The sequence below is a fragment of the Anthonomus grandis genome, chromosome 4, assembly GCF_022605725.1.
Source record: "Anthonomus grandis grandis chromosome 4, icAntGran1.3, whole genome shotgun sequence".
Taxonomy (NCBI): domain Eukaryota; kingdom Metazoa; phylum Arthropoda; class Insecta; order Coleoptera; family Curculionidae; genus Anthonomus; species Anthonomus grandis.
Genome location: NC_065549.1, coordinates 42,112,120 through 42,138,380, shown reverse-complemented (window position 1 = coordinate 42,138,380; position 26,261 = coordinate 42,112,120). Strand labels below are relative to the sequence as shown.

The 26,261-nt window shown below is 32.7% G+C and overlaps 2 protein-coding genes across 3 annotated transcripts in view; one reads left to right on the top strand and one right to left on the bottom strand.

Annotated features, from left to right (window-relative positions):
* Positions 1–1,607, top strand: part of LOC126734807 (pickpocket protein 28-like) — a 49,189-nt gene extending 47,582 nt beyond the window's left edge. Inside the window, exon 10 of the mRNA XM_050438558.1 lies at positions 329–1,607. Within this exon, the coding sequence (XP_050294515.1) occupies positions 329–756 (428 nt within the window). The 3' untranslated portion in view covers positions 757–1,607. The remainder of the gene's footprint in view (positions 1–328) is intronic.
* A 4,493-nt stretch (positions 1,608–6,100) lies between these two features.
* LOC126734808 (peroxiredoxin-like) lies at positions 6,101–25,980 on the bottom strand. 2 transcript variants are annotated; one of them, XM_050438559.1, is made up of 5 exons: positions 25,829–25,980; positions 16,327–16,433; positions 16,088–16,205; positions 10,348–10,532; positions 6,101–6,687 (listed from the first exon to the last, which is right to left on the bottom strand). In XM_050438559.1, exons 1-5 carry the CDS (start codon positions 25,906–25,908, stop codon positions 6,500–6,502), a joined length of 678 nt encoding a protein of 225 aa, XP_050294516.1. In that variant the 5' UTR covers positions 25,909–25,980; the 3' UTR covers positions 6,101–6,499. The 2 variants fall into 2 exon arrangements, with proteins under 2 accessions (XP_050294516.1, XP_050294517.1); XM_050438560.1 differs by lacking the exon at positions 25,829–25,980 and adding an exon at positions 21,065–21,087.
* Between the last annotated feature and the right edge of the window lie 281 nt (positions 25,981–26,261).

The following is a 26,261-nucleotide window of genomic DNA, read 5'->3' as shown; positions in this document are numbered from 1 at the left end:
AAACTCAGCGCCTGGGCTGATTCTTTTATGTTCGCCCTTTCCATGTCATTCGGGCATAACTTACCTACTACCTTCTTTGTCTGACAATAAACGGGAGTCCAAGGTACGAGGTATTTATGTCAATGGGTAGTTGCAGTATGTTCACCATACCCTAATTTGAAAGCCGTGCGTTTTACTGTTATAACGTTATACTAATCCTTCTGTTGTGATAGGTGTACATTAGAATCGACTGTAATAATACTAATCCTTCTGTTGTGATAGGTGTACTTTAGAATCGACAGTTGCATCTCTATATTTTTGTTTACTATATGAACTATTTTAATTCCAGAGGAACTTCGTCAAAGAGCCGTCGAATTATCAATGCACCGGTATGAAAACTACGCGGCCTCATCAGTCAAAGATGTTCCAAGCTCAGACTGTGACTGCTTGCCTGGTTGCATGTCGCTCGTGTACAACGCAGAAACATCGCAAGCAGACTTTATGTGGCCTGATCTGTTCGACGCATTTAAGGCCAATAAATCCGAGTTTCCCAACGTAGCGCTCACCAGGATCACTATATTCTTTAAAGAGCAACAATTTATTACATCTGAACGAAACGAGTTGTATGGCAGGGTTGATTTTCTTGCCAATTGTGGCGGCATTTTGGGGTTATTTACCGGATTTTCGTTCTTGTCAATCGTTGAAGTTCTTTACTTTTTAAGTTTAAAACTTATTTGTAACGTTAGAAAGTTTGGAGTGCACAATTGGTCAGGCTAATTGGCTGAAGGGAAAATTATGATTTTCCTAGTTAATATAACATTTAAAAATAAATATAGACATATTTAGGATGAATAATTATTAGGTTTAACCAAAATGATATAACGGCCCGCCGAATTCTTGCTGGGGTACTGATATTTTAGCAGGAATTAGAATTTGCGAACTTGCGCTTGCCGTTGAAAGGGGAAATGCAGTATAATACGTCGCACGTCTTCGCGTAAATATTGTTCCATTTATATCGGACTGTTGTAAAGAAGATATAAGAGAAATGCCATCGTTTTCCTTTTAACCTGTGACTTATACTATAGTTATTAAGTAAGTTAATACATTAATTTCCGCACCCAACACCTTCGTTGCCTAAGCCGTTACATGATAATGTCAGATGTTTTTGAAGTAATGATATGGTTCTAATAATTATAATTGTATTTGCACTCTTAAATAGTTTATATTGATACATTTCACCTACTTTTAAATATTGAGTTGTATAGGGAACTGAAACAAAGGATCTTGGAAAATATATAGGATGCGATGTTACTCAAATAAAGTGAAAGATTATTTGCCAACAGTTTATTTCAGAATTGCAGCTGTGTAACCCAGGAATACCGAACAAATGTGCAGGATGTCACACAATCCCATATAGAAACATGGAGAAAGTCAAAGCCATTGCCAAAAAATACCACAGCAAGATCCCTCAAATCGGAAAACAAAATCATAGACCCATTCTGGAACATCAAACTTCATAGCAAATAATACAAAATCTATCAGTGTGGGTGCTCTTATATACCGCGTTGTGGTTTAATAACGGATCAAATATAATAAAAAAATATAAAATAAATAATATTTTAAAAATATTATTTATATTTATTTGTGATCTTCATAGTTTTGCAGCAAATTTACTTTGATTTCCGTGTTAGCAGATTCATAGGCATTATCCTTTCGAGGCTTATGGAATGATAGATTAAAATGAGAATTAAAAATATGGGGATAGAATGACTCCTTTAAACATTCCATATTTTCTTTGGCACTTCTTGGTATAACTATGTGCATCTGCTTTAGGTTCAATTTTGGATTTTATGCAGTAATGAGAAGAGACTGTAGGAAGTTTCTGAATATGTTGTTTTAAAAAATTTACTGCATCATCTGATATTTTAGAGTTACCATAACCGCCTCTCTTATCTTTTTCTGTGGTGTTACTATTTGGGACACGTTTTTTAATGGCAAAATTCAAAAATCCCTTTTTATTACCAAGGGTATTAAGTAGCATTGTTCTACATACATTTATTCTAGAATCCTTAATGCACAGATAAAATGTCATAGATTTGAGTCTTCTTAAGTTGTTAGTGCCAGTTGTTCTTCTTTTACAATCGATAACCTCTAGCAAATTATTTAGGAAATCTCGTTGCCTATCAACATTTGCAAGATTCCAAAATGATGTAAAAATATTTATCCTTTCTTCCTGGCTAATACGAGTTTTGCATTTAATCCGAAATTGAAAAAAAATTATGATCTACGTTTAAAGAAGTGTCAATCTTATTCCTACCTGCAAGAATTGTTGCATGGTTCACCTAAGAACCTGCCTGGAACGTGATTTCCTTTTGAGTTTATATATGGAATCCCCGAATTCTTATTGTCTCTGCGAACATTTTTTTTTCCAAAAAGTGGGACATCTTTTCTTTTTATTTTTTGGTTCAACTGATGTATCTCTTGGTATTTGATTAGTATTTCTAAGTACTACGTGATTGTCTAAGCCACCATCATCTAAAAAAATTATAATTAACACCAAGAGTCATTAGTGTTTTTATTAACTTACCAATTGGTCTGGGAAGATAGTCTGCATGTTTAATGGAGTCATCTGAACCAAAAGGTTCTTCGTCAAGTTCTGCTAAAAAATCATAAATAAGAATAATAATAGAATAAAAGAATTTATGAAGAATAAAGAAAATTAAAGAATAATATTACTATTATTTATATAGATAATTCTCATATTATTACTAATCTTATTTACCGTTAACTGATTGGCTGGTGGATTCGGGTTCTTCAGCAAAGACTGTATTTGAATCAGAGTGGGCCGAACAAAATGGTGCCTGATTAAGATTTTCTAAAAAGACATTTTTATAATTAAAACTCAAAAAACTATATCTTTTAACGAAAATTTTAATTTCTTAGGAAAAGGTAGTTGTACTGTTGTACCTACGTATTGTAAAAATAATACTATTACGTTAATAACAATTGATATTGACAAACAAAACTCTAAAATCGCTTTAGCACCATCACACACACTCATAAAATAGATAGATATAGATTTACGATTGATTTTTACGCAAAAACCATCCACAGTTTTTTTTACACGTTTTGTATTGCTATAAATAATTAATGTAATACTAAATAATTTACAGAAACAGCCATAATTAGGTACTTCTGAGAATAACTTTAGATACGAACTTAAGCTATCCTAAAAGTTAATGACGTCAGGAATATTTTCTAAAGATGGTTGTTTGGGCAGCATCATTAATACTTTTTTGCCTCAACTCATTTTGCACGAAAAAAGTTTACACACGAACGCAATGCTTATCAAAACACAACTGACCGCTTAAAAAAACGAACTAAAAAACGTAAATGAAGCGTTCTAAATCAGCTGACACGTCCAAACAAGTAGCTATACTCTATTTCAGAAGTGTATAGAGCAATAAACTGGGGAATTCCGTTCTGTTTGGCTACATTTCGTGGTAGTTCATAGGCGCAGGTACTTATAATATTTATGAATTTAATTTTCACGGATTAAATGCCTTTATTATGAAAGAGATTAAATACTAAATAAATACTCTTAATCCTTTTGTATAGGTACCTATCTTTTAACGCTTTGTAACATGCAAAAATGGGGTCAGGTAATATATACAGACTATAAATACTTTTAAATCATATTTTAAACGTTATTAGTCACTGCTACGCTGTAGTGTAATCACAATATTATAATCCCAATATTTAAAAAATGGAGGTATTCAGTCCAACGAAAAGATGTACTAAAAATTCTCCACTATCGCTGAGTGAAAAAGTTATTATTTTAAATGTACATGATTGCATAAAACACGATTACCCTAGTTTTACTGTGCAAGAAATTGTTGAAAAATGTTCTCGAATGAGTGGAATTGGAAAGTCCACCATTTTCAAATTGTTGCCGGAAAGAAAAGTAGCAGGTCAAGTGGAATCTCCCAAGCAAAAGCCAGGACGACTTACAAAAGTCCTTGATGAAAATGCTAAATGTATAATTCGAAGAAAAGTTCACTCTTTTTATTTTAAAAAGGAAATACCCACCCTAGACAAAATTTTAATGGAGCTTGGCCGAGATGACAGTATTCCGTTGATAAGTAGAAAACTTTTATGGAAAACTTTAAAAAATATGGATTTTGCCTGGGAAAAGCATAACCGCAAAGCACTTTTACTGGAGAGCGACGAAATTGTTTGTTGGAGACAACAATACTTGAGAAGTATCAAGCAGTACCGCAGGGAGCAAAAGAAAGTTTTTTATCTTGATGAGACGTGGATTAACGAAGGTTATATAGTCCAAAAAATGTGGCAAGACAAAAATATAACCAGTGCTCGCCAAGCTTTCATAGAAGGCCTGTCTACGGGTATTAAAGTACCTTCGGGAAAAGGAAAAAGACTTATAATCACACATATTGGAAGCGAAGAGGGATTTTTAAAAGAAGGTCTGCTAACCTTTGAGTCGACTCGCACAGGAGATTACCATGAAGACATGAACTCAGACGTTTTCGAGGACTATTTTGGTGAAATGATAAAATTTCTTCCGGCTAATTCGGTGGTGGTTATGGATAACGCAAGCTATCATTCACGGCGAATAGAGAAGACGCCAACTTCAAGTTGGAGAAACCAAGAAATTATCGATTGGCTGACTGCAAAAGGTATTGCGTTTGAAGCAAATTTGATAAAAAAAGAACTGCTGGCAATAGCAAACTTACACAAAACTCGTTTCATGAAATACGCCGTGGAAGATATAGCCGAAAAATATAATATAACTGTACTGCGCTTACCGCCATATCATTGCGAACTAAATCCTATAGAACTGATATGGGCGCAGGTAAAAGGATTTGTAGCAAGACAAAACACGACTTTTAAAATGAAAGATGTTAAGCTACTGTTTGATCAAGCCATTACGGAAGCGACACCAGAGAATTGGCGTAAAGCAGTCCAGCATGTAATTAAGCAAGAGAACAAAATGTGGGATCTTGACAACCTCATCGATCAGACAGTCGATCCTTAAATTATAATGTCAAGAGGTGATGACAGTTCGTCAGATGACGAAGAAGACTACAATCTATTATAATTTAAAATTGTTATACACTGTTCAAAAAGTGCCAGATCCAAAAGTGACATTTTCAATAAATTTGTGAAAAAAATATATTATTCCATTTAAACAAAAGTAACTTTCTAAAATAAAATAGCATTTAAGTACATTAATTATAAGGTAAAAAACAAGTCCCAGTTGCACGCCTTTGGCGAACCGTTTTCAATGTTTATCAGTGGGTAACAATGGGCAAAACTCATAAATTGACCCAAAACCGGGTGGCACTACCTGCAATCAACGAAAAGAAAGAATTTTACATTGAAACTAATACCCAACTAAGGTAGTGGCATTAAATATTGGTGGATCACCAGATACCACTTTTGCATACCTAATGAGGTTTTATTGCACACACTTCTGAAATAGAGTATAACTGCAAAGCGCACCAAAATTTTACTTAAAATAATGATTTCCAAAACAGGCTATGTGATTTTGGAGAGATATGGAATTCACAGAAATATATTTTCACAGTTCCAAAAGTAGCTATGTGATTTTAAACATATTTGGACCTCATAAAATAATTTGAAGAGTAGATAGACACTTCAAATTGCCAATTTTGGCGCCAAATTTAAATTTATCGATATAGCCCCTTTTGGAACTATTAGAAATCCTTATTTTCAACAAGGCTATGTAAATAGCTCAAAAATACAATTTTTGAAGATAGCCACATTTCGAACCAAACCATCGATATGTTTTATTGTCAAGGATTTATTTATTTGTAGGGCTTATGCTACCTCTAGTAGTTTTCTCATTAGTATATCAATTTATTTTTTGTTATTTGCTTTTTTAGATCGTTATTTAAATATAAATTAAACTTGTAATTTTCGTAACAGCTAATGGGGTTTTCCCGTACTTAAATAAGTAAATATTTATCGACGGTTTTCTAATAAATAAAATAACGATTTTAACGTTTTGACGACTTTAGCTTTTTAAATATTCCCCTTTGTTGGCAAGTAATTACGCAAGAACAAAAATCTCTTCGTATTTCTTTTAAATATTTGGTTTATTCCAACACAAAAGTTTACTTAACAACAATATTCATACATTTTAGTGGAAATAAACAAAACAGTGATAACTAACTTGACATAGTATTGTAATCTAAATGAGAAAATTACTTTTAAATAAAGAATAATGGACACAACATTTGATTCTTAATTCTAACCTGTCTACTAGGGGACCATCTATCACACTGTGTTTAGTTTCGAACATATAAACTTCAAAGAACAAAAAAATTTAACCTCAGTTTTGCGAATGAACAAAAATCAACTTTTACAAGAGTATGATTTATGAATCGCTACTTTATGATTCGGATATGAAGAATTAATCCTTAATATTTAAATTAAACTTAAGTTTATGTATTTCGGCGAGCAATGGTGCTCCGATTTACTGCTCTTTGAAATAATCTTTGCTTTCCTCTGTTGAAGGCTTAATGGTTTTCTTGCCGGGAGTCCAGCCGGCCGGGCATACTTCGCCGTGTTCATCGGTGAATTGGAAAGCTTGAACCAGACGGAGGGTCTCGTCTACCGAACGTCCGACGGGCAGATCGTTTATGGTCATTTGACGAATAATTCCTGAAAGAAATATCGAAGCTCTTTTATAACCACATCATTGTTTTTTTTATTTATAGTATAAACTTGATTTAGGAGACAACAAATTGTTTTTAAAATAGCTTAAGACTAATTACTAAATTTAGTTAAATGCGAAAAAATGAAAAGCACGTGTAGTTGATTGCACTTGAAATAATAATAAGGTGTCTGCTTTTGGGGTAGTGCAAGCAACTATCTTCTACAGATGTTGTTTGTTCTACAGAAACGTGCTGTGCGTTATATATGCGGGATATCACCTAGGGAATCATGCCGACCATATCTTATCAGGGAGGGCATTCTTACAATCTACTGCCTATACATACAGGAGGTGGCATGCCTTATTTTCTCCCATCAATACAGGTTTGTCCTACAGATTCCACGATATGTCACCCGCCAGCGGAATAATTTGCGGCTTCCCATTCCAACATCTACCTTGGTAAAGAGATCAATTTTTTATGAAGGTATAAAAATCTTTAACCACCTACCAGAGGACATTAGAGGGGCAAAATCTCGCATCGAATTTAAGTTTCTCTTGAGGAGATTTCTGAGTGCTCGAGCTTATTACTCTGTGGCTGAATATTTCAACGACAATCAGATTTTAATTAATTAAGGGAGACCTAGCTCTTTTCCTAACCTGTTTGTTTTAAATGTTTTTCTTTTTTTGTTTATCCCTAAATGTTGAACTGTACTTAGTTAAGAAAAGTTAGATATATTTGATTTTATTGATTCAAGAAGAGAAAAGGAAGGAACAACAAAAAAAGGAAAGAAAGGGGGGAGAAAGAAAAAAAAAAAAAGAAATGTAAATTTTAACTGTTTAACTTTGATTCGTCATTGTAACTTGTATTTTTAAATATAATTTTAACCCTGTAACTCTGTCTCTTAAGGATTAGGTGAAGCTTTGTTTATAACAATATTTTGTTCAAACAATAAAGCATATTTGAATTTGAATTTGAATAATAATTCCTTGGCTCAAGTGTTAAATTTACATGGCAAACGCTCACAATTAAAAAAAAAACAGGCTGCATATACAGGGTGCGGCAGCCAAACCTGCAATTTTAAAATAAGCGCGTGATCCAAAGAAGTGAGTGGGATGAGTTGTCAACGTTACCGTTGTGTTTGCCCGTTAAAAGCATTTTATGAAACAGTGGTCTAAGCAAGAGCGCTCCTTCGCTGTAAAGGCACTTATCAAAGCGGTAGTTATTCAGCCGCTCAATGCCGCTTCCATGTTCATGTCCAAATTAAACGTAACCGGCCCGTGCCTTCTGTTAACTCAATAAATTTATGGTTAAAAAACTTTGAAAACATCGGTGAAACGGGAAACAGAAGAGGTGGCAGTGCGAGATCAGTGAGAACTCCTGCTAATATTGAACGTGCAAGAATCGCTATGACATGAAGTCCTCCGACATCAGCCCGTAAACACAGTACTGGCCTTAGAATTTCAGACAGAAGTCTCCAAAAAATCTTAAAGTTAGTTTAACACTATCACCCCTACAAAAAAAAATAAATAAAAGCAAAATTTTAGATATTGGAGCGATGAAAGTCCTCAAGAAATCCATCAGAAACCTCTCGATTCGGCCAAGGTAACAGTTTAACGAAGTTTTCTCAAATCGAGTAATATTCCGGAACGGATTCATTCCTTGACCCCCCATTCACCTGACCTTACTTTGTGGGGCTACCTAAAAAGCAAAGTTTTCGAAAAAACCCCGGCCCTGTACTCTTGAAGAACTGAACGCGAGAATCCGTCAGAAAATCGAAAAAATCCCTCAGCAGATGCTCCGTGATGTTATGAACAATTTTAGAGATATAGTATAATTTTTATATATATAATTATAATATAATAATATATATATTATAATTATATATATACACTACCGCTCAAAAGTATTTGCCCACCATGTATTCTTTTTAATATTTTAAATTAGATACAAAAATCTTATCTTTATACCTATATTTAGATTGTATCTCTTTTGTAAATTGCATATATGCTTAAACAGCATACCTATAGTTGATAGGTTCGTTGAAAAACACTGAGTATTTAAAAATAGTCTTGCAAATAACAAACAATGTAGTGAAAATATGCATTTCTTCTAAAAAACTAATCTGTTTACAGTTCGATGAAATTTGAAACATTTAAGGTGTTTAGTCTTCAAGAATTGATTTTATGTAACATTGGTAAAAAATTTCGCTTGCTTATTGACGATTTTCACCGTTTCTTTGCTTGTTTTTTTTTCAACACTCTTTAAAATGGCTAAAACAAAAGAGTTATCGGTAGAAACAAAAGGTACTTGGTATTGGACTTCATAAGGCTGGAAAGACTAACCGTCAAATTTCAAAGAATTTGGTAATTCCAAGGCGGACTGTCTGATTATAATGTTAGGAAATTCACCAGAGAAGGGACTATTAGCAACAAACCTCGATCGGGAAGGCCAAAGGCAACAAGTTCAAAGGAGGAGATAAATATGATAATTACAAGCAAACGCAATAGACCCTGATATGGCCCCTGAAATCACAGAAAAAATCAACAAGGAGCGTAAAAAAGCGCTCAGTGTTTCGACAGTAAAACGGCGACGTTTAGCTGGACCAAAACCGCTACTGAAGGATGTTAATAAGAAGAAAAGACTTGAGTGGGCCCAATCACACAAAGAATAGAACATTGATGACTGGAAGAAAGTTCTCTGGAGTGACGAGTCGAAATTCGAGGTTTTTGGAACGAAGAGGCGAGTTTTTGTTCGCCGTTATACCAATGAAAGGGTCGCTGAGAGCTGTACGGTTGTTTCGGAGGATCTGTAGTGGGCGATCTAATTAGAATAGAGGGAGTTCTTCGAAAAGAGGGTTACAAAACAATTTTAAGTGACAATGTACTTCCTTCTGGTACTCGAATAATTGGGGAAAACTTCATCTTTCAACATGACAATGACCTCAAGCACAGGTCGAAATTGTGCAAGCAATATTTAGGTCAATTACAAAGGCAACATCTTCTGAAAGTTATGGTATAGCCCCCCCAATCACCGGACCTCAATCCTATCGATATTACTGTGGGATGAACTGAATAGACAAGTGCGAAAATCATGCCCCACATCAAAAGAAGACTTCTGGAGGATCATCCAAGAAGAGTGGCACAAGATACCTCAGGAAACTTTGGACAAATTAATTCGAAGACTACTGAAACTCTGTGAAGCTGTTATTAAAAATCGAGGCGGACATGTAGATGAATCCAAAATTTGATTTTCTTAAATTTAATTAATTGAAAAATGTATTGTTTATATTTATTTTGTTATAAATAAACCGTTTCATAAGAATAACTGATGGGTTTATTATCTTTAGTTATAACTTTAAAACAGTCATATGTGGGCAAATACTTTTGAGCGGTAGTGTATATAGGTTACTCCTATTCTCCTTTATTCATGAAATCCTAATATGGGTCTCTTAATGAACAATTACAGGTCCAATAGTTGCAGTACAAGGTTGACGAATTGAATTGAATTGTTGGAGAAAGTGTGCCCGTGTCGTAGTCACGGTCATAGGAAAAAGTTTAAGAAGGATTTCTTTCTTTCTTTATGAAAAATGATCGTAAAAAAGCTTTCCAGAAAAATGTAAATTAAAAATTTAAATTTAGACGTTTTAATATGTTTTTAATATGCTTACCATTTCCGTCAATGATAAATAAACCGCGGAATGCGACACCACTGGCCTCGTGCAATACACCATAGGCTTTAGCAATGGAAAGATTTTTGTCGGCTAACAGAGGAATTTTCATGTCTCCAAGACCGCCAGATTTGCGGGGCGTCTGAATCCAGGCCAAGTGGGAGAAATGAGAGTCGGTCGAGCATCTGCAAACAAAAATAAAAATGAAAAATAAATTCGGTTAGTATTGGAAAAATGCAGTGGCGGTTCGTGGATTTTTAACTTGGGAGGTGTGTAATGATTTGGGATCTTCTGGCTTTCGTCACAAACTTGTGGACGGAGGCCATGGAGAAGCACGGCGAGTCCCGCTCAGTCACTCTTGACATTTCCAAGGCATTTGACTGTGGCATGAGGGACTACTAACCAAGCTCTCCTCAATCGGCATACAAAACTCATTATTGAATTGGATCAAAAGTTTTCTTGAACAACGAACAATCCAAGTAGCCGTCGATGGATACCTCTCCGACAAATTTAACATTAACGCTGGAGTCCCTCAAGGATGCATTCTATCCCCCACCCTTTTCTTGATATATATCAACGATTTGCTATGAACCACTGTCAATTCAATCTACAGCTTTGCGGACGATAGCACTCTTATTTCCACATTTAAGTCCGCCAAACCAACGACGGCCGCAAGTTCTCAGAATCTTAGGCAGCAACAAGTAGCTTCAACCAACAACGATATTACAGCAAGCTTGGAGTGGGGCGGTAACAATCTGGTCAATTTTAACGCTAAAAAAACGCAGGCTGCAGTATTTACGATGTAGACTAACCTTGGTGGCCCGGAGCTGGTTATGGCAGGGAAAACATTGCCAATGAAATCATCTTTACATCTTTTAGGAGTCGAGGTCACCAACAGTGTGTCCTGGCATGACCACGTTGCCGAGGTCGCCAGGGCGGCTTCCAAAAAACTCGGAGTGCTTTTCAAAACGAAAAAACTGTATACACCAGAACAGCTGCTGACTCTTTATAAGGCTCAAATACGCCCTTCCCTCGAGTATTGCTCGCATGTCTGGAGCTCTGCACCCAAGCATAGTTTAAACCTGCTGGATTCTATACAGAAGAGAGCTATTCGTCTTATCGACAAACCAGAACTGACAAAGAGTCTGGATAGTCTGGAGCACAGGAGAAAGGTGGCTGATCTCTGTTTATTCTACCGTTATTATCACGGTAAGTGCTCCTCTGAGCTGGCAGGCCCGATTCCACCCAGGGCCGTTCCGACAAGAAGGACGCGTCTAGCAGTTGCGGCTCATCAACATCGAGTCCACCTGCCTACCCCAAGGACGTCGCTGTATCGGGACTCATTCATCTGGAGAACATCTTCTTTGTGGAACGGGCTTCCACCTCACATATTTCCCGACGCATACAACCTGCAGCGATTTAAGATAAATGCCCACAAATATATTCGCGCAAGCACCACTCCAAGAGTGACATAGGACTTTCCTCTTGTGCTTGTGTTTACCATTAAAAAAAAATTGAATCCATGGTTCGACCCAGTTAAATGGTTTACATAAATAAATGCTTAGTCTAGTGCAATTGTTATAATTGCTATATGGTATAATAGGAAATTATTCAGTCTTCTGTATTATAACAGTCAAATAGTGCTAGCAGTATTTAAAGAAAAAAACCGTAAAACGTATTTTATTATTGCTAAACCTAAACTCGGGTATGGGAAGTGTTATTGGCGCGTTAAGTTAGTGCTTTTGACGACGTCAAACTCTAACTACTATTTATTTGCAGCTGTTTATTTCATTTCTAATGGTTAATAAATTCTTATTATTATTATTGTTATAAATTTTTATTGTAATAAATTATTGTTAATAAATTCTTTCAATTAGATCAAATCGTCCTCGAAGGTAAAACGGAGCTAGGTAAAATTTCGTCTATTTTAAACGTAAATTGGGACTAACACTATAATGAACAATTATTGTTCGTGTCTTCTCAGACATCCACTTTTTTAACAAATAAAATAACCTCATTCTCTCATTTCCTCAGGTCATGTGTCATGATTATTTCTTTAAATGTCAAAACTGTCAAAATAAGGAAGCAAAAACACTAAACCATTGATTATGGCGCAATTTCGCTGCAATTAAAGCCTAGCAGTATCGTTATTTAAATTCCCCTTATGTAAAACTACTTCTGCGCTTGCGTAAAGGTTAAAATACAGCTGAATTTGTTACTGCTAGACGTCTTGATGACTCTGCCTAACAAATTCTCATGTGGTCTTGATGAGATTCCTATAAAAATTCTTAAATATGTTGCTGGTCTTATCTGTATCATTAAGTTACAACATAAATGAAATTTTCTCTACAGGTGTTTTCTCGAATAAACTTAAAAAAGGGAAAATTGTCCCAGTTTATAAAAAGGAGGACCCCAATAATGCAGAAAACTATAAACCTGTATCTTTATTATCATCAATTTCCAAAATAATTGAGAGGGCCTTATACAATAGAATTTTTAATTTTTTAAAATTTCATAATATCTTATCGGAAAGTCAGTACAGTTTTGTTATCAACGGAGCTAGCAATTTATGGGGCAATAAACCATATCATTAACTTATAGACAAAACAACTATAAAGTTGCAGGTCATATATTGAATAATTTTGCATTGAAATTAAAATCTATTGGTATCTTTTTTGATCTTACTAAATCATTTGATACCATTAATCATGCTTTACTATTAAATAAGATCTTTTATTATGGTATAAGAGGTCCGGCTTATAAATGGCTTGAATCATATTTGACAGGTAGAACCCAGGCTGTTAGATTGAGAGTTAGTGGTCAGGTGACCATATCTGATTGGGCAACTGTCGTCACTGGGGTTCCACAGGGTAGTGTTCTTGGCCCATTTTATTTTTACTTTTTATTAATGACTTGCCTCTCCTGGTTAATGACAGTTAGATAACACTTTTTGCCGACGATACATCAGCAGTTGTCTCGGGTACTGACTACCAGCCTATCCATTTAAAAGACACCAAGTGTATATTGCGCGATGGTGCCAGAAAAATGATCTTTGTTTGAATAGTTTGAAAACCAATTTCATTTTTTTCACTCCGATTCGAGCTATTCAGGACCGGAGCTTACTCGCCTTAGAGAGCAGTCATCAAGTAGCCTCATCCAACAACACCCCACCAAGTTCTTGGGAATTGTAATTGATTGACATCTATCGTGGGATCCTCAGGCGGAATCTGTGTGCAATAGATTATCCCGCAGCAATTATGCTATCTTGCAACTTCGAGCATGTGGATGCATATACACTTAAAAGCTTTTATTATGCCTCAGTGCATTCCACTCTATCATATGCCTTATTAGCTTGGGGTAATTCCTCCAGTATTGGGAGAGTGCTAATAAATCAAAAGCGCATTGTACGTACGATGTTTAGACTTTCCTTCAGAGAAACTTGTCGTGGTACTTTTAAAAAAGAAAAAATCCTAACTGTAATTAACATCTATATCTTGAAGTACGCATGTCAAGTACATAAAAATCTTAAATATAAAATAAAAAAAGAGATCTTAATTTTTATAAAACTCGAAATGCAGATAAATTATGTATCCCTTTTACCCAGTTGTCACAGGTACAGGATGGTCCGGAAATTACATCTCTCAAAATTTTTAATCATCTCCCATGTAGAATAAAGAGATTTAAGACTTTTCCAACTTTTAAGAGAGCTCTTAGGACCATGTTAGCTGACTGTCCTTATTACTCGTTAACAGAGTTCTTTGTAGATTTATTAACTAAATTTAATTAAATTTAAAAATAATAAATTTAAACATTTAGTTAAATATCTTTGTAATTTTATACTATTTTTATTAGCATTATAGTTTTTTATTGACAATTCCTATACATTGTTATGATGTCGATGGAAATAAATGATTTGATTTGAGATCTTTATTTTGATCTGTCAAAAGCATTTGATATGATAAATAACGGGCTGTTTGGCTCAGTTTGGTTGGTTTGAGAGGTACCTGCCTATCCCTATTAGACAGTTACATGGAGTAAATATCACCCAGAATGGGAAAACTTTTATAGTACAAAATACTTTTCAGAACCAACAGCAGTGGAACAGGGTGTTCCTCAATGATCTATTTTGGGACCACTTCTATTTATATTGTATGTGAATGGGCTCTCGGGGATCTGTCAGGGAGACATATCTGCCAGCATGGAGATGACACATCAGTTATACTATCAAGTGGCTCTGTGGCTGGTCTAACAGATGCTTGTTCAGGAATGGTGAATGAAATAGAGAATTTGTGCATGGGTAACTTAATACCGATAAAACTGCAATAATACACTTTAATAAAGTCCAATCTAATGAATCCTTATATGTCAAGGGAGTTAATAAAACAATTCCAATAGTGGAATTATTTAAGTTTCTTGGGATGCATGTTGATCCATTGCTAAATTGGAGTCAGCATTGCAAGACACTAATTTCCATAATAGTAACTGTGCTTTGGTCCACAGACATAGATACAATTTATTCATTGATACTATTAAATTATACTATGTGTCTTGCATTCAGTCAATATTGAATTATGGAACTTTATTTTGGAAGTCGTCTGTTAAGGCTATGGGTGTTATTAAGCATCTGGTTGCTTCAAGACAAACACGACTTTCAATCCGCAGTACTCGAATCACGTCTAAATAGAAATGAATATGCTCTCAAAGGGAGCCTTGTAAATATTGCTAAAATTCAGAAAACCATACACATTTATTCACGTATTTAGTAAATTTTGTATGGGACTTATCTATCCAAAGGGACTTATTCTTAAAGCCAAATATTAATTTTTGATGGTAAGACAACATTATTTTTTATCTCATTTTAAACAAAAAAATTAAGTATTTATTTAAAATTGAGAGAACAAAATTCGTTACTTCTAAAGTGGTTAAATATTATTAAAAGTGTGGTAACAAAAATATAAGTCTTGGTGATATAACGAATGCACCAAATTCGCGAAAATCTTATAAAACTTTTTTTCAAATTAATGAAATTATTTGAAGAATATCAAAATTTGATTCAAAAAGTTGGATTTGTCTAGGTGTTTTCTTGGCAATAAAGTATCGACTAATTTAACATTGACGTGACAGGTAGAACTATAATAATCCATCTTCTGATATAGGTCTTTTTGGAAGAGTTGCTGAAAAAGGATAGGACCGAATGAACTTCACTAAACTCTCTTGATCACAAAAAAAAATTAACTGCCTTCGGTAGATTGAAGAAAAGAAACTTTCACTATTTGGTTCTTATAGCAGGATTGCACTACTGGGAAGGCAGAAAGAAAGTATTTATTGATTTGAAGTTGTCTTTTTGACAATGAACAGTCATAATCAATAACGTGCAAGGTATAATATAATTCAAGCAGAGACCATTTGCAGAAAATATGATGCTATTAAGATAGATCTTTTAGCAGTTTAATAATCTGAAACTTATACCAAGATAGTAAAAGATTAGTTTGCTGATAACAAACATAACTGTAGTTAAGTGGCACAATCACAATCCACCTATTTACTATCGCAGTAATTTAACGCATTCCGATATTAAAAGTCAATTTATAAAAGCAAATCTACTTGTGTTCCTAAAAAGATTTTATACCTTTTTCCACCACTGTTTTATTTATTACTTTTAATTAAATTTTTTATTAGTTCAAACATTGCAGCAAAGAAAAATGTTCCATAAAAATTATTTTTAAAGCTGATAACTTACCCCACAACTACGGTGTTAATTTTCTTGAATTCTTCAATCCTGTCTGAGAAAGCAACGATTTCAGTTGGACAGACGAAAGTAAAATCCAGAGGGTAGAAGAAAAATACTACATATTTTCCTGAAAAAAAATAGAATCTATAGGTCATCTTAAAATCCCACTTAATCATTTTTTAGCAAAAAATAAACCTCCGCATAAACTTAAAAAATTTAGAGGAATCACAAATATTAGCCATATTTACCTTTGTAGTCCTCCAAGCTAATATCCTTGAATTCTCCGTTAACGACGGCAGTTCCCTTGAAAACAGGGGCTGGTTGTTGAGGTTGTAGTCCAGACATGTTGATTTTGCTATAAAAGATTCCTTTATAAAATTAAGTGAAATTACAGTAATAATAAAAGTATAAGCTTCAACAGTTAAAATCAGTCTGCCAAGAGATGAGAATCATTTTTTATCATACAAGATAATTTGCGAAACCTTGGTCTTGAGTCATCATAGAATAACGAAATTAAAGGATAATTTTATTCTGCTAAATAAATAAAAGCGATTTTATTTTAAACTTAATTATTTACTTCAAAAATTGAGGCCTGCAACAAAAATCCGGGTGTCGACTTATTCAGTAATAGCTTGTGCCTTACAATTTGAAATGTTAACGTTTACCCATACTCATTAATGAATTTCAGTGTATTGAAGGTTAAACAAAACCTTTCTAATTACCAATACAAAAGCAGAATGCAGGTGTACATAGTAAATAAATGTGTGTTAAATACACCATACCCAATATATCAGAGCAAGCAAATACATACATAATTTGCTGTTTAATTAAATAACCTTTTTTGGTATAGCATGCAGGTAAAGCCTTAGAATATAATATTGGGCGTTCTATATTGCCACTATTACAGCTTAAAGACAAATAACAATTTACAGATAATTAGACCTTACAGTAATACAGTTTGATAAGTAGGTACACATATTTGACTAATAAAATTAATAATTATAAGTCAAAGGACCAGCGGCACCAATTTTTGTTTGTTAATTAATCCTTAAAAAACTGAAAAGGATGGTTATAATAATTCATGTTACAGTACTGACAAATGTTATTGCCACAAATTTCTGTTTTTTTTTCTACATGTTATGGCCTTACACACTCTTTCTTTTACCTTACAAAATTTTAAATAATAGCTGAACTACAGAACAAAATCTTGGATTATCAAGGTGCCCAAAAACTAGTTGCCTGTATTTCCCCAGGTATGACTCAATCACAGCAAAGTAGGTTGACTTAACATATTGAGCAATTGGATGGCTATCAATTTTTATGCTCTTTCATTTTATCTTAAAATACAATAAGATTTCCTTCCCCATGTACCAAAAAGATTTTTTTTTCATTTCTGATCTCAGGAAAGGTAAAAGAATATTGCCCGAATTTGTTTATCTGTTGTTTTGACTGTGTGGATTTGAATTAGACAATAATTTTTTTATTGGGTTTATAAGTTAAGCACAGGGATTCTAAAATTATAATTGAAGGAGTAAAAATACCATGAGAAATAAACAATGGCTTGCAGTGTTCTTCTGATACCACTCTCACCAAATATCTCACTGCTTTCATTTGCAAAACAAACTGTGTGTTTAACTGTAGGTTAAAATCAATGTGTATGCCTAACAAGATATTCAGGGAGCAATGAAACTCCAACACGAACGTGTTCGAAATATTCAACAAAAAACTGTTGAAGTCAAATCCATCACCTGATTTCAGTCAAATCTTCACAAACCATCTCCGAAAGTTCCACATCATTGCTTGCATGCTTTGTGATTGTGGTATCGTCCGCAAAGATCGTGAATTTACCACGCATACTCAATCTGGCTATGTCATTTATGTACAGGAGGAATAGTAGACAACCTAAGACTGACCCCTGAGGGACTGCATGCTTTATATTGGAAGCTTCTGCAATTTTTCTTTGAGCAGAGAGATATGAGCAAAGTCATGAGCCATTCCCCTAAATCCATAATGCTTCAGGAGTACTTCATGACTAAGGCAATCAAATGCCATAGTTAAGTCACAAAATACGCCGCCGAAGCAATTCCAGGTAATTATTTATTTGTTACAAGTATCAACTGCTAGAAGGCCACTTACAGATACTAACTTAATATATCATAAAAGTACCGTAATAAATAATAAAAGGAAATACAAAAATGAACAAGTACCCAATGCGCATAATAACCCAGAAATGACCAACACTAATTAAATGCAATTACAAATACCCATTGGATCAGTTCAGTTCTGTTTTAATTTATTTAGTAATATTTTTTTAAACTGATTGAGACTAGTTGAATCAATGTTAATATCAGAAGCGTATAAGTAAAAATATTCACAAAGTTTGTAAATGGATTTTTTTTATAAAGGTTGATTCATGGAGAAGCCAGATAAAGTACTAATGGATGGCGAGTGTTAATTTTGTTTAGAGCAAAAGGTAACTGACTAAGAATCTCAGGACCATCTATTTTCTTTTGCAGTATTTTGAAAAGAATGCAAAAAAATATTCTAATTCCTCTCTTACTCAGAGACAGTCTATCATAAACCTGCAACAAATGATCATTATGACAGCCTCTTTGAGGATATATGCAAAATTTCCTAAAATACATTTAGGAAAAATTCAAAATACATACATACTTCAAAAGGGTCCTCTGAAGACCTTCAACCATTACCATCCAGATACTGTACTGGGGGAACCACCCATATTTCAAGATTGACAACTTGAGACTAACTTTAACACTTAGCTCCTTGGTGGTTCAATAAATCCAGAATTTTTTTGGGCATTTTCTACTTAAGATAAAATGTGTTGAAAAAATGAAAGAGTTGGGTCAAAAATGACTCCTAGATCCCTCTGCTGGGGTACTCTTTAAAGTTTCTTCTTTAACCTTTAATGATGAACAAATTAATGATTATCTGAATGAATCTGAAGGAAACACTTAAAATCGACAGCAAACAATTGTTCCGTTGCATTTTTAATATTGAAAGTCAGATTAGGTCCAAAATTGGAGACTTGTTGAACACTAGAAGTACTTTTAAAGATACACGGCTTGGAATTTTTAATTTCAACATATTGAAACCTACAACTGCGATATGAATTAGGCAAGTAATAGAAGGAGACACAACTAAGTCTTCAGGATTATACAGTGTCTCACTCTATTAAATGCTTTCTCCATATCCATATAGATAACATCAACCTGGGATTTTCCATTAATGGACATATTGTCAGAATGAGGTAAGATTAGTGAAAGTTGATTAATATGGACATGAAATAATGCGACCAGCTATTTCACCAAATAGGCGCTCAAAGATAATCAATTCCAAAACTTGGAAAATAGGGTTCATAATAATATACTGAGCCTTTAACAAATTCTCATACTGATTTAAAAATCTTATCATTCTCGATTTCATCGCTACTTTAATAACCTTTGAAAGTGTTGATAAAGAAGAAACTGGTCTAAAATTGAAAGGGCTATCCAATGATCAATTCGAATTTATTGTGTGAAAATCCTCTTCCATATAAAGAAAATTTTTTTTTAAGCTTCATAATCAGTTATCAAAGAGTCTATTTTTAAAAGAATTAACCAGTCATGTACTAACAATATTTGTTTTAAATATTATTATTATAAATAAAAGAGATTATTAATGTTAAAGATTTAGAGATATATTAACAACAACATTCAATAGAAGTACTTAATAGTATAACCAGACTCAATGGATTTTTAAAGTTAGAAAACGTCTAAGTATTTCTTTCTTACGAATACCGAATATATTCAGTAGTGTGTACAGTTTAGATCACACAAGGGTGAACCTTGCCATAGCCGTTAATACCCACCTTTTAATTTACAGCAATTAATATATCAGTTTTTGTTAAGTATCTCCAATTTAACCCTTAAACAAAAATATTTCCTGAACAATAAAAATATGCTTTATATACTCCTTTAGGTATGTGAAACCTGTTTCTGAATAAAAGAACTGAAAAGCCCCGGGATTGTTAAATGGCCTTCTCAATGGTTTGATATATGTCATGGGAAATGTAAACAGATGTCCAAGGGTTGCCAGCCAGCCCTCCTCCATTTGAAAAAAAAATACATTATATTAAAATTGAATCCCTTATACTTTAGGTTTTAAAGAACTGTTATATTTTAAACATAATTGTCTAATAATTAAGTTAAATGCTGGCCATTTTGATTTTTTATTTAAGGTTAGATATTTGTTTAATAAATTGCTAGTGTTTTTAGTCACAAAAAATTTGTTTTAATGCTAATTTGTTTATAAGAAATTGTAAATAGACTGAGAACAATATCAAACAAACATGCCAAAATTATTTCTATTTCATTTTGTAAATGAAAATTCTTCAGCATCAGTTGTCAGTCCTTTGTATTTATTAGCCAAATTGGCAAAGTTGGATTCAGTGCAAAAATATTCAATGCCAAATACGATTTATTATCTGAATTGGAAACTAGGTGCAAAAAAATCAAAAGAAACAAAGTATTATCATTGATGCACAAACTTGCACAACAAAGGCATTTGTTAGAAGGTGAAAGTCTAGTTTAATCCAAACAGACTTCTTATATCTGCCAATTAGTTTGAGAACTGTAATTTCCTTAAATGATAGATAATTCTTTGTTTTAGTCTCGTATTGGCAAGTCTGAAAACTATAGAGAATAGACTATTAACTCAGATCCTCTACATCTGTTTAAAGAGTTTTTTATGGATCTAATAATTCTTGTTTGTGCCACAAGCAGTTTTTGAGTGCCACTGCTCTTATCCCAGAAAATGGTTTTATACTTTACAATGATTGAAAATCTTCATTTTCATTAATTCAGTCAATTCCCACCTCTAGTCTCATATTAAACAAAGTTTATATCTTAAAATTCATGAACAATTAGATAGTTATTAAAGATTGCATTAGTAAACTAAAATTGAATACATCCAAAAATATATTCATACCTGTACATGAGTAAAAATAAATAGGCATCCTTTACATAACAAGACAAGCACATTTATACTCTTCATAATTCCATCAAAGCATCATAATCTAACTACAAATAATTGTCATGACTTACAGTTTAAGTGTACTGATTAATCTAATCTTTTAACTAATTGATTTTATTATATATTTGACAATTACTTATTAAATGTGGCAAAATTATGTTGCTAGTGATTATTGATTTAAATACAATTGAAAATGTGGCAGTTGTAAACCACAAGGCACATGTTAGTTATCAATAAAACCTAAAAAATGTGATAATATATACAGTTCTGTAACAATTTTTACATGATAGGGTTATATATTTTACAGCTTTTACAGCTTTTGATAACTCTTACACTTTTGCATAGTCATCTCACAATTGCAAGTCATTATTTGATCATTCATAAGAGATTATGACATGATATATTTCTATCAATTTAGTTTTAATTAAGAATTACTCAGGATTAATAACTTTATACTTATCAGTCAAGATGGCTTTATTGCTATTAATAGCAGTGAGCAATGTAAGCCAGCAACAAGATGTAAGATTCAAATTCATTATCAAGGTTAATGCTCCCAGAATAAAAAAATTAAACTGTATTGGTAAATTAACCTTACATGCATAATAAATTGATTGTTGGTTTATTGTGGGTACCTAATATTCATAAAAAAATTCTTGCATGCATAATCACAAAAATTAAAAATAAATGATTTAAATTTAATTTGTAGGCCATTTCAATAATTACATCTTAAAAAATTCAGTTAATAATGGAATTTGTGAGTAATAAAACCTTGAATGTTTTACTTCATGCACTTGACACTACCTAATTGTTCCACTCATTGATTTACTAATTTATTATTCATTACCAATCCATTGAGTACATAATTTTTTTTTCTAAAGGATTTCTTATGAATAATTGAAGTATACTATAGAAGTTTGGAAATACAATATTTAATCATATCCAATGCGTTTCTGCGATTCTAGTTTTAACCAAAGTAGGGGAAAACGTGATGTCAAAAATCTGTCACAAGCTGTTTGGAATTTTCCAATTAGTACTCAGCTTTGGACTTTGATTACTCATACAGTCTAGAAGAAGGCTGTATTGAAAAATAAAGTTTTTCTGTTTTAGACTCGTTTAATGTCATTTGGTTACAATTAAACCATTTAGTGACTAATAATGTGTCTTCTCCATAACATCCACAATGTGTATTTTTGATAAGTTTGATAAGGTCCTCTTTAATACTGTAGTGTCATCTGCAAAAACTACAAAACTTTGATCTGGATCAGAACTAGGGTTACAGCTCTCCAGATCATTTATATAAATTATAAAACTAAAAATATTTTACTACATTTTTATTTCATTATTACTCATTATTACTCATCAGCTATCATTTCCCAAGTTTATGCTCATAGGTTGAAAATCACCCTGTATTGCTGATTTTAACAAATTGGGTACGAATCATAATATAGTTTTTAAAAATGTTTTTTTTACCAGTTTATACATTGTATTAGTTGTACTCTTGCTTTTGAGAAATCAATAAGTTGAGATTTGAGACATTTTTCAAAGATTTCAGCAAAATTTGAAATTACATTTATTGGTCTGTAATTTCCTATATTCAGATTAACTTCAGATTTATGAATGGATGTGAAAATAAAAGTTTTCAAGTAAGAAGGTACAATGCCTGTTTTTAAATTTTGGTTAATTATGTGTAAATGGATTTTGGTTTAGAAAGAAATAAAGAAAATATTCTATATTATGTAAGACAAAACCTTGTGTACAAGCATCCTAAAAACTAAAAAATTACAAATTCACAGAAGAACCCATACATATTTTTTAATTATAAAATAAAAAAAAAACACATTATCAAAAAATAACAAAATAAGTAAAACTGCTGTCAAAAATAGAAGTTAAAATAAGGAAATTAAACAATAATAGAACAAAACAACAGGTATTACATCATATGGAAATTATGTTAGAGCACATGTTAAAATGTATTGTTAAACAATTCATCAAGGCTATATTATGCTTTAGTTAGTAAAAGTGATTTTAACTTGCTTTTAAACTTTTTACTATTTCATACTTGTCTAATAGGTAGAGGAAAATGATTGAAATAGATGTAAATTTTTTCATTGTAAGGTATATATGAGCGACGAGAATGTAGGGATTGGTAGAGCAAAATCATCTACATGATGATTCATATGACCAGTGTAAAGATTCAGGATATTTATAAATAAGAGGAGCCATTTCCAAGATAAAAAGAGAAAATACAGTTAAGATTTTTTGAGGTATAAGGACAGCTTTTCAAGGTATGTTTGAATATAAAATTTTTATTATTTTAGAAGAGATTTGACCAATAGGAAGAGAACCATTATTTTTAGGAGAATTTTTATATAATATTATTTTTGGTTGTTTCTAAAAGGAACACAAATTTAGAAACTTTTAAGTTTTAAATACAATAAAATGGGGTGAATGGGAATTTTAAAGGTAATAGGAACAAAACTTTTTAAATTTGTATTCCTTTTCATATTCATTAAATAAATTAATATACAGAAACATTTGTGTTGGTTGAATGAAACTGACTGTTGCGACTATGAGATAGAAGCCCTGGCATTTATTCAACAACAAAAACAACTTTGATACATAACCTCAAAGTTTCTCTTGAAGAACCAGTGAATTTTGTACCTGTCAAACTTTTGGTTGAGAGAGTACAAAATCTTAAGTAAATAAAACTCTCATATACAGGGTGTCCGGAAAGTCAACGGTAATACTGAAGGGGCTGATGGAGCAACTCATAAGCACCCAGAAAAACATAAAATAACCTTAGTAAAAATCGATGGTTTTCGAGATATTGGCACTTTAGTGGAAGTCACCAAAATCCTACTCTTGGATCAGATTTTCGATTGTCACGCCTTAAAAATAGATGTTTTTTAGAATCTCTTTTTAGCTATGCAACACTGAATAGCCATTTTGCATAGCTAAAAAGAGATTCTAAAAAACATCTATTTTTAAGGCGTGACAATCGAAAATCTGATCCAAGAGTAGGATTTTGGTGACTTCCACTAAAGTGCCAATATCTCGAAAACCATCAATTTTTTACTAAGGTCATTTTATGTTTTTCTGGGTGCTTATGAGTTGCTCCATCAGCCCCTTCAGTATTATCGTTGACTTTCCGGATACCCTGTATATATATTTTCGAATTAACAATTTAGTCTCCTAAAGGGTAAACATAAGACTTTTTGCTAAAATGTAAATTTAAAAAAAATCTTATTTTATTTAGCTGGTTTTTGTTTAAAGCAATACATTTTTATGTTTGTTTTTATAAGTTAAGATTTGTTTCTGATATGTTTTTTAATTTTTTTACATGCATTATTTGAAAATATAAATTATAAATCACTTTATGTTTGTTCTTATTCTCCTGGCGATATATTAAATACAAATAAACTGACAAAATAGTGGTTCTAACTCACCACAATGGCAAGTGAATAGGAACATACTGGATTATTTTTTTTACCATAGTAATATTTATTAGAAAAAAAAATACCTTACCATTATAAAGTCCTAAACTAGTTCGGACTTTTGCATATTATACATGTCATTAAAAGTGAAAAGCAGTTCCTATTCACCCACATTTTATGGTAATTAATTTATACAATTTTCTAATTTTTAATAGGTTAAAAAAATAATAGGCTAAATAGCTTGGCACCTAATAAAGATGATACATGTATGATCATTATGAATGATCACATGTAGGATTATGTCCTATGATTTTCATTTATTAAAAAAAAAGAACTCAGCTCATGGATGCATAATATTTCTAATTACTAATAGAACTGTAAAACATTTTTCATTCAAACATTTGTTTATTAAAACTCAAATGAATTTAAAGCAAAACAACTGTTTCAGTTACTAGCACTAAAATAATTTTTTATCTTTAAACAAAAATACCACAAATTTTGTCTTATCCAGAACTAAAATATTATTGCATACCATGATAAAAATACTTTAGCCAAACAAATTGCTTATCATTTGTTAAGTAAAAAAAAAGAATCATCTAGAATTTTAAAGCTGCAATTATGTTGTCACTATTGTATCAATTGATATAGTGGGAAAAACAATAAATAAATAAATGTTCTAACCAGTGAAATCACCCATCAAAGTAAAACTTGCTAAATTGATAGTTTCAAGGTCTGTATGTCATGAACCCAATAAGACAGTTTTATTATACCTTGTTGGTTAACATGCTTAATATTGTATAGGTATAATTTATATTGCCATGAAATGTGTTAAAAGTACTTATCATGAAGGATCTGCTCATGTCACCTTTTTTTCTACTCTGTGTTTAATAGCAGATATTGAATATGAAGAATTGCAACTGAAATCGACCAGGGTAAAATTATTAAATAATTAATTGGATTGAGAGGATAACTTTTGACTTTAATTGACACACCATTAACATCCTAAAAGTCGTAATAAAATTGCAAGTTGTGCAAGACGTGACTAATAATTTAACTCTAAAGAGTACCTTTCCTAGTACAGTTACTTCATGCTAAGGGACAAAGGTGAATGTTAATGGCAGTTACAATCTCACAAACCGGTTAAACTTATCAAAGAACGGATGCTCTGTAGTTAAACGTGGCATGGTGGCATCGGCATGCCAATTATTTTAACTCTATATTATCAGTATAAATGCTTACGAATATTAATACGTAATAACGTAATTGAGAAAGCAAGAGAACTTACCAGTAAAAAAGCCGACTGAAATCTAAGAAACTCGCTACGGTCCGCTCGCTCTCTGGTTCGGCAAACGAATGAAAAATCATCGGAGTCGTCAAAAATGGAAAACGTGAATAAGAAGAAATGAATTAAGGTAGAATTTCATGAGAGCGTCAAGCATCGCGAGTTTGTTAATAGGGAGATGAAGTAGAAAGATTGTCACGTAAACTTAAGACCACTAAAGTTTATTCATAGTAAACGTACCGAAATTCAAATTGCTTAAAATATATACAGGATGTATAATAATGGTGGTTTTCAGATACTAAAGACTTTAGAAAAACATTTCAACTGTATCTTCCTCACTTCTCTCTCACCTCACTCTTTTCTTCTTCTTCTTCTTTCTTGTTAAGCCCGCGTCCTTGCAGATAGCCACCTATATTCTGCTTACTCATGAAAGGCG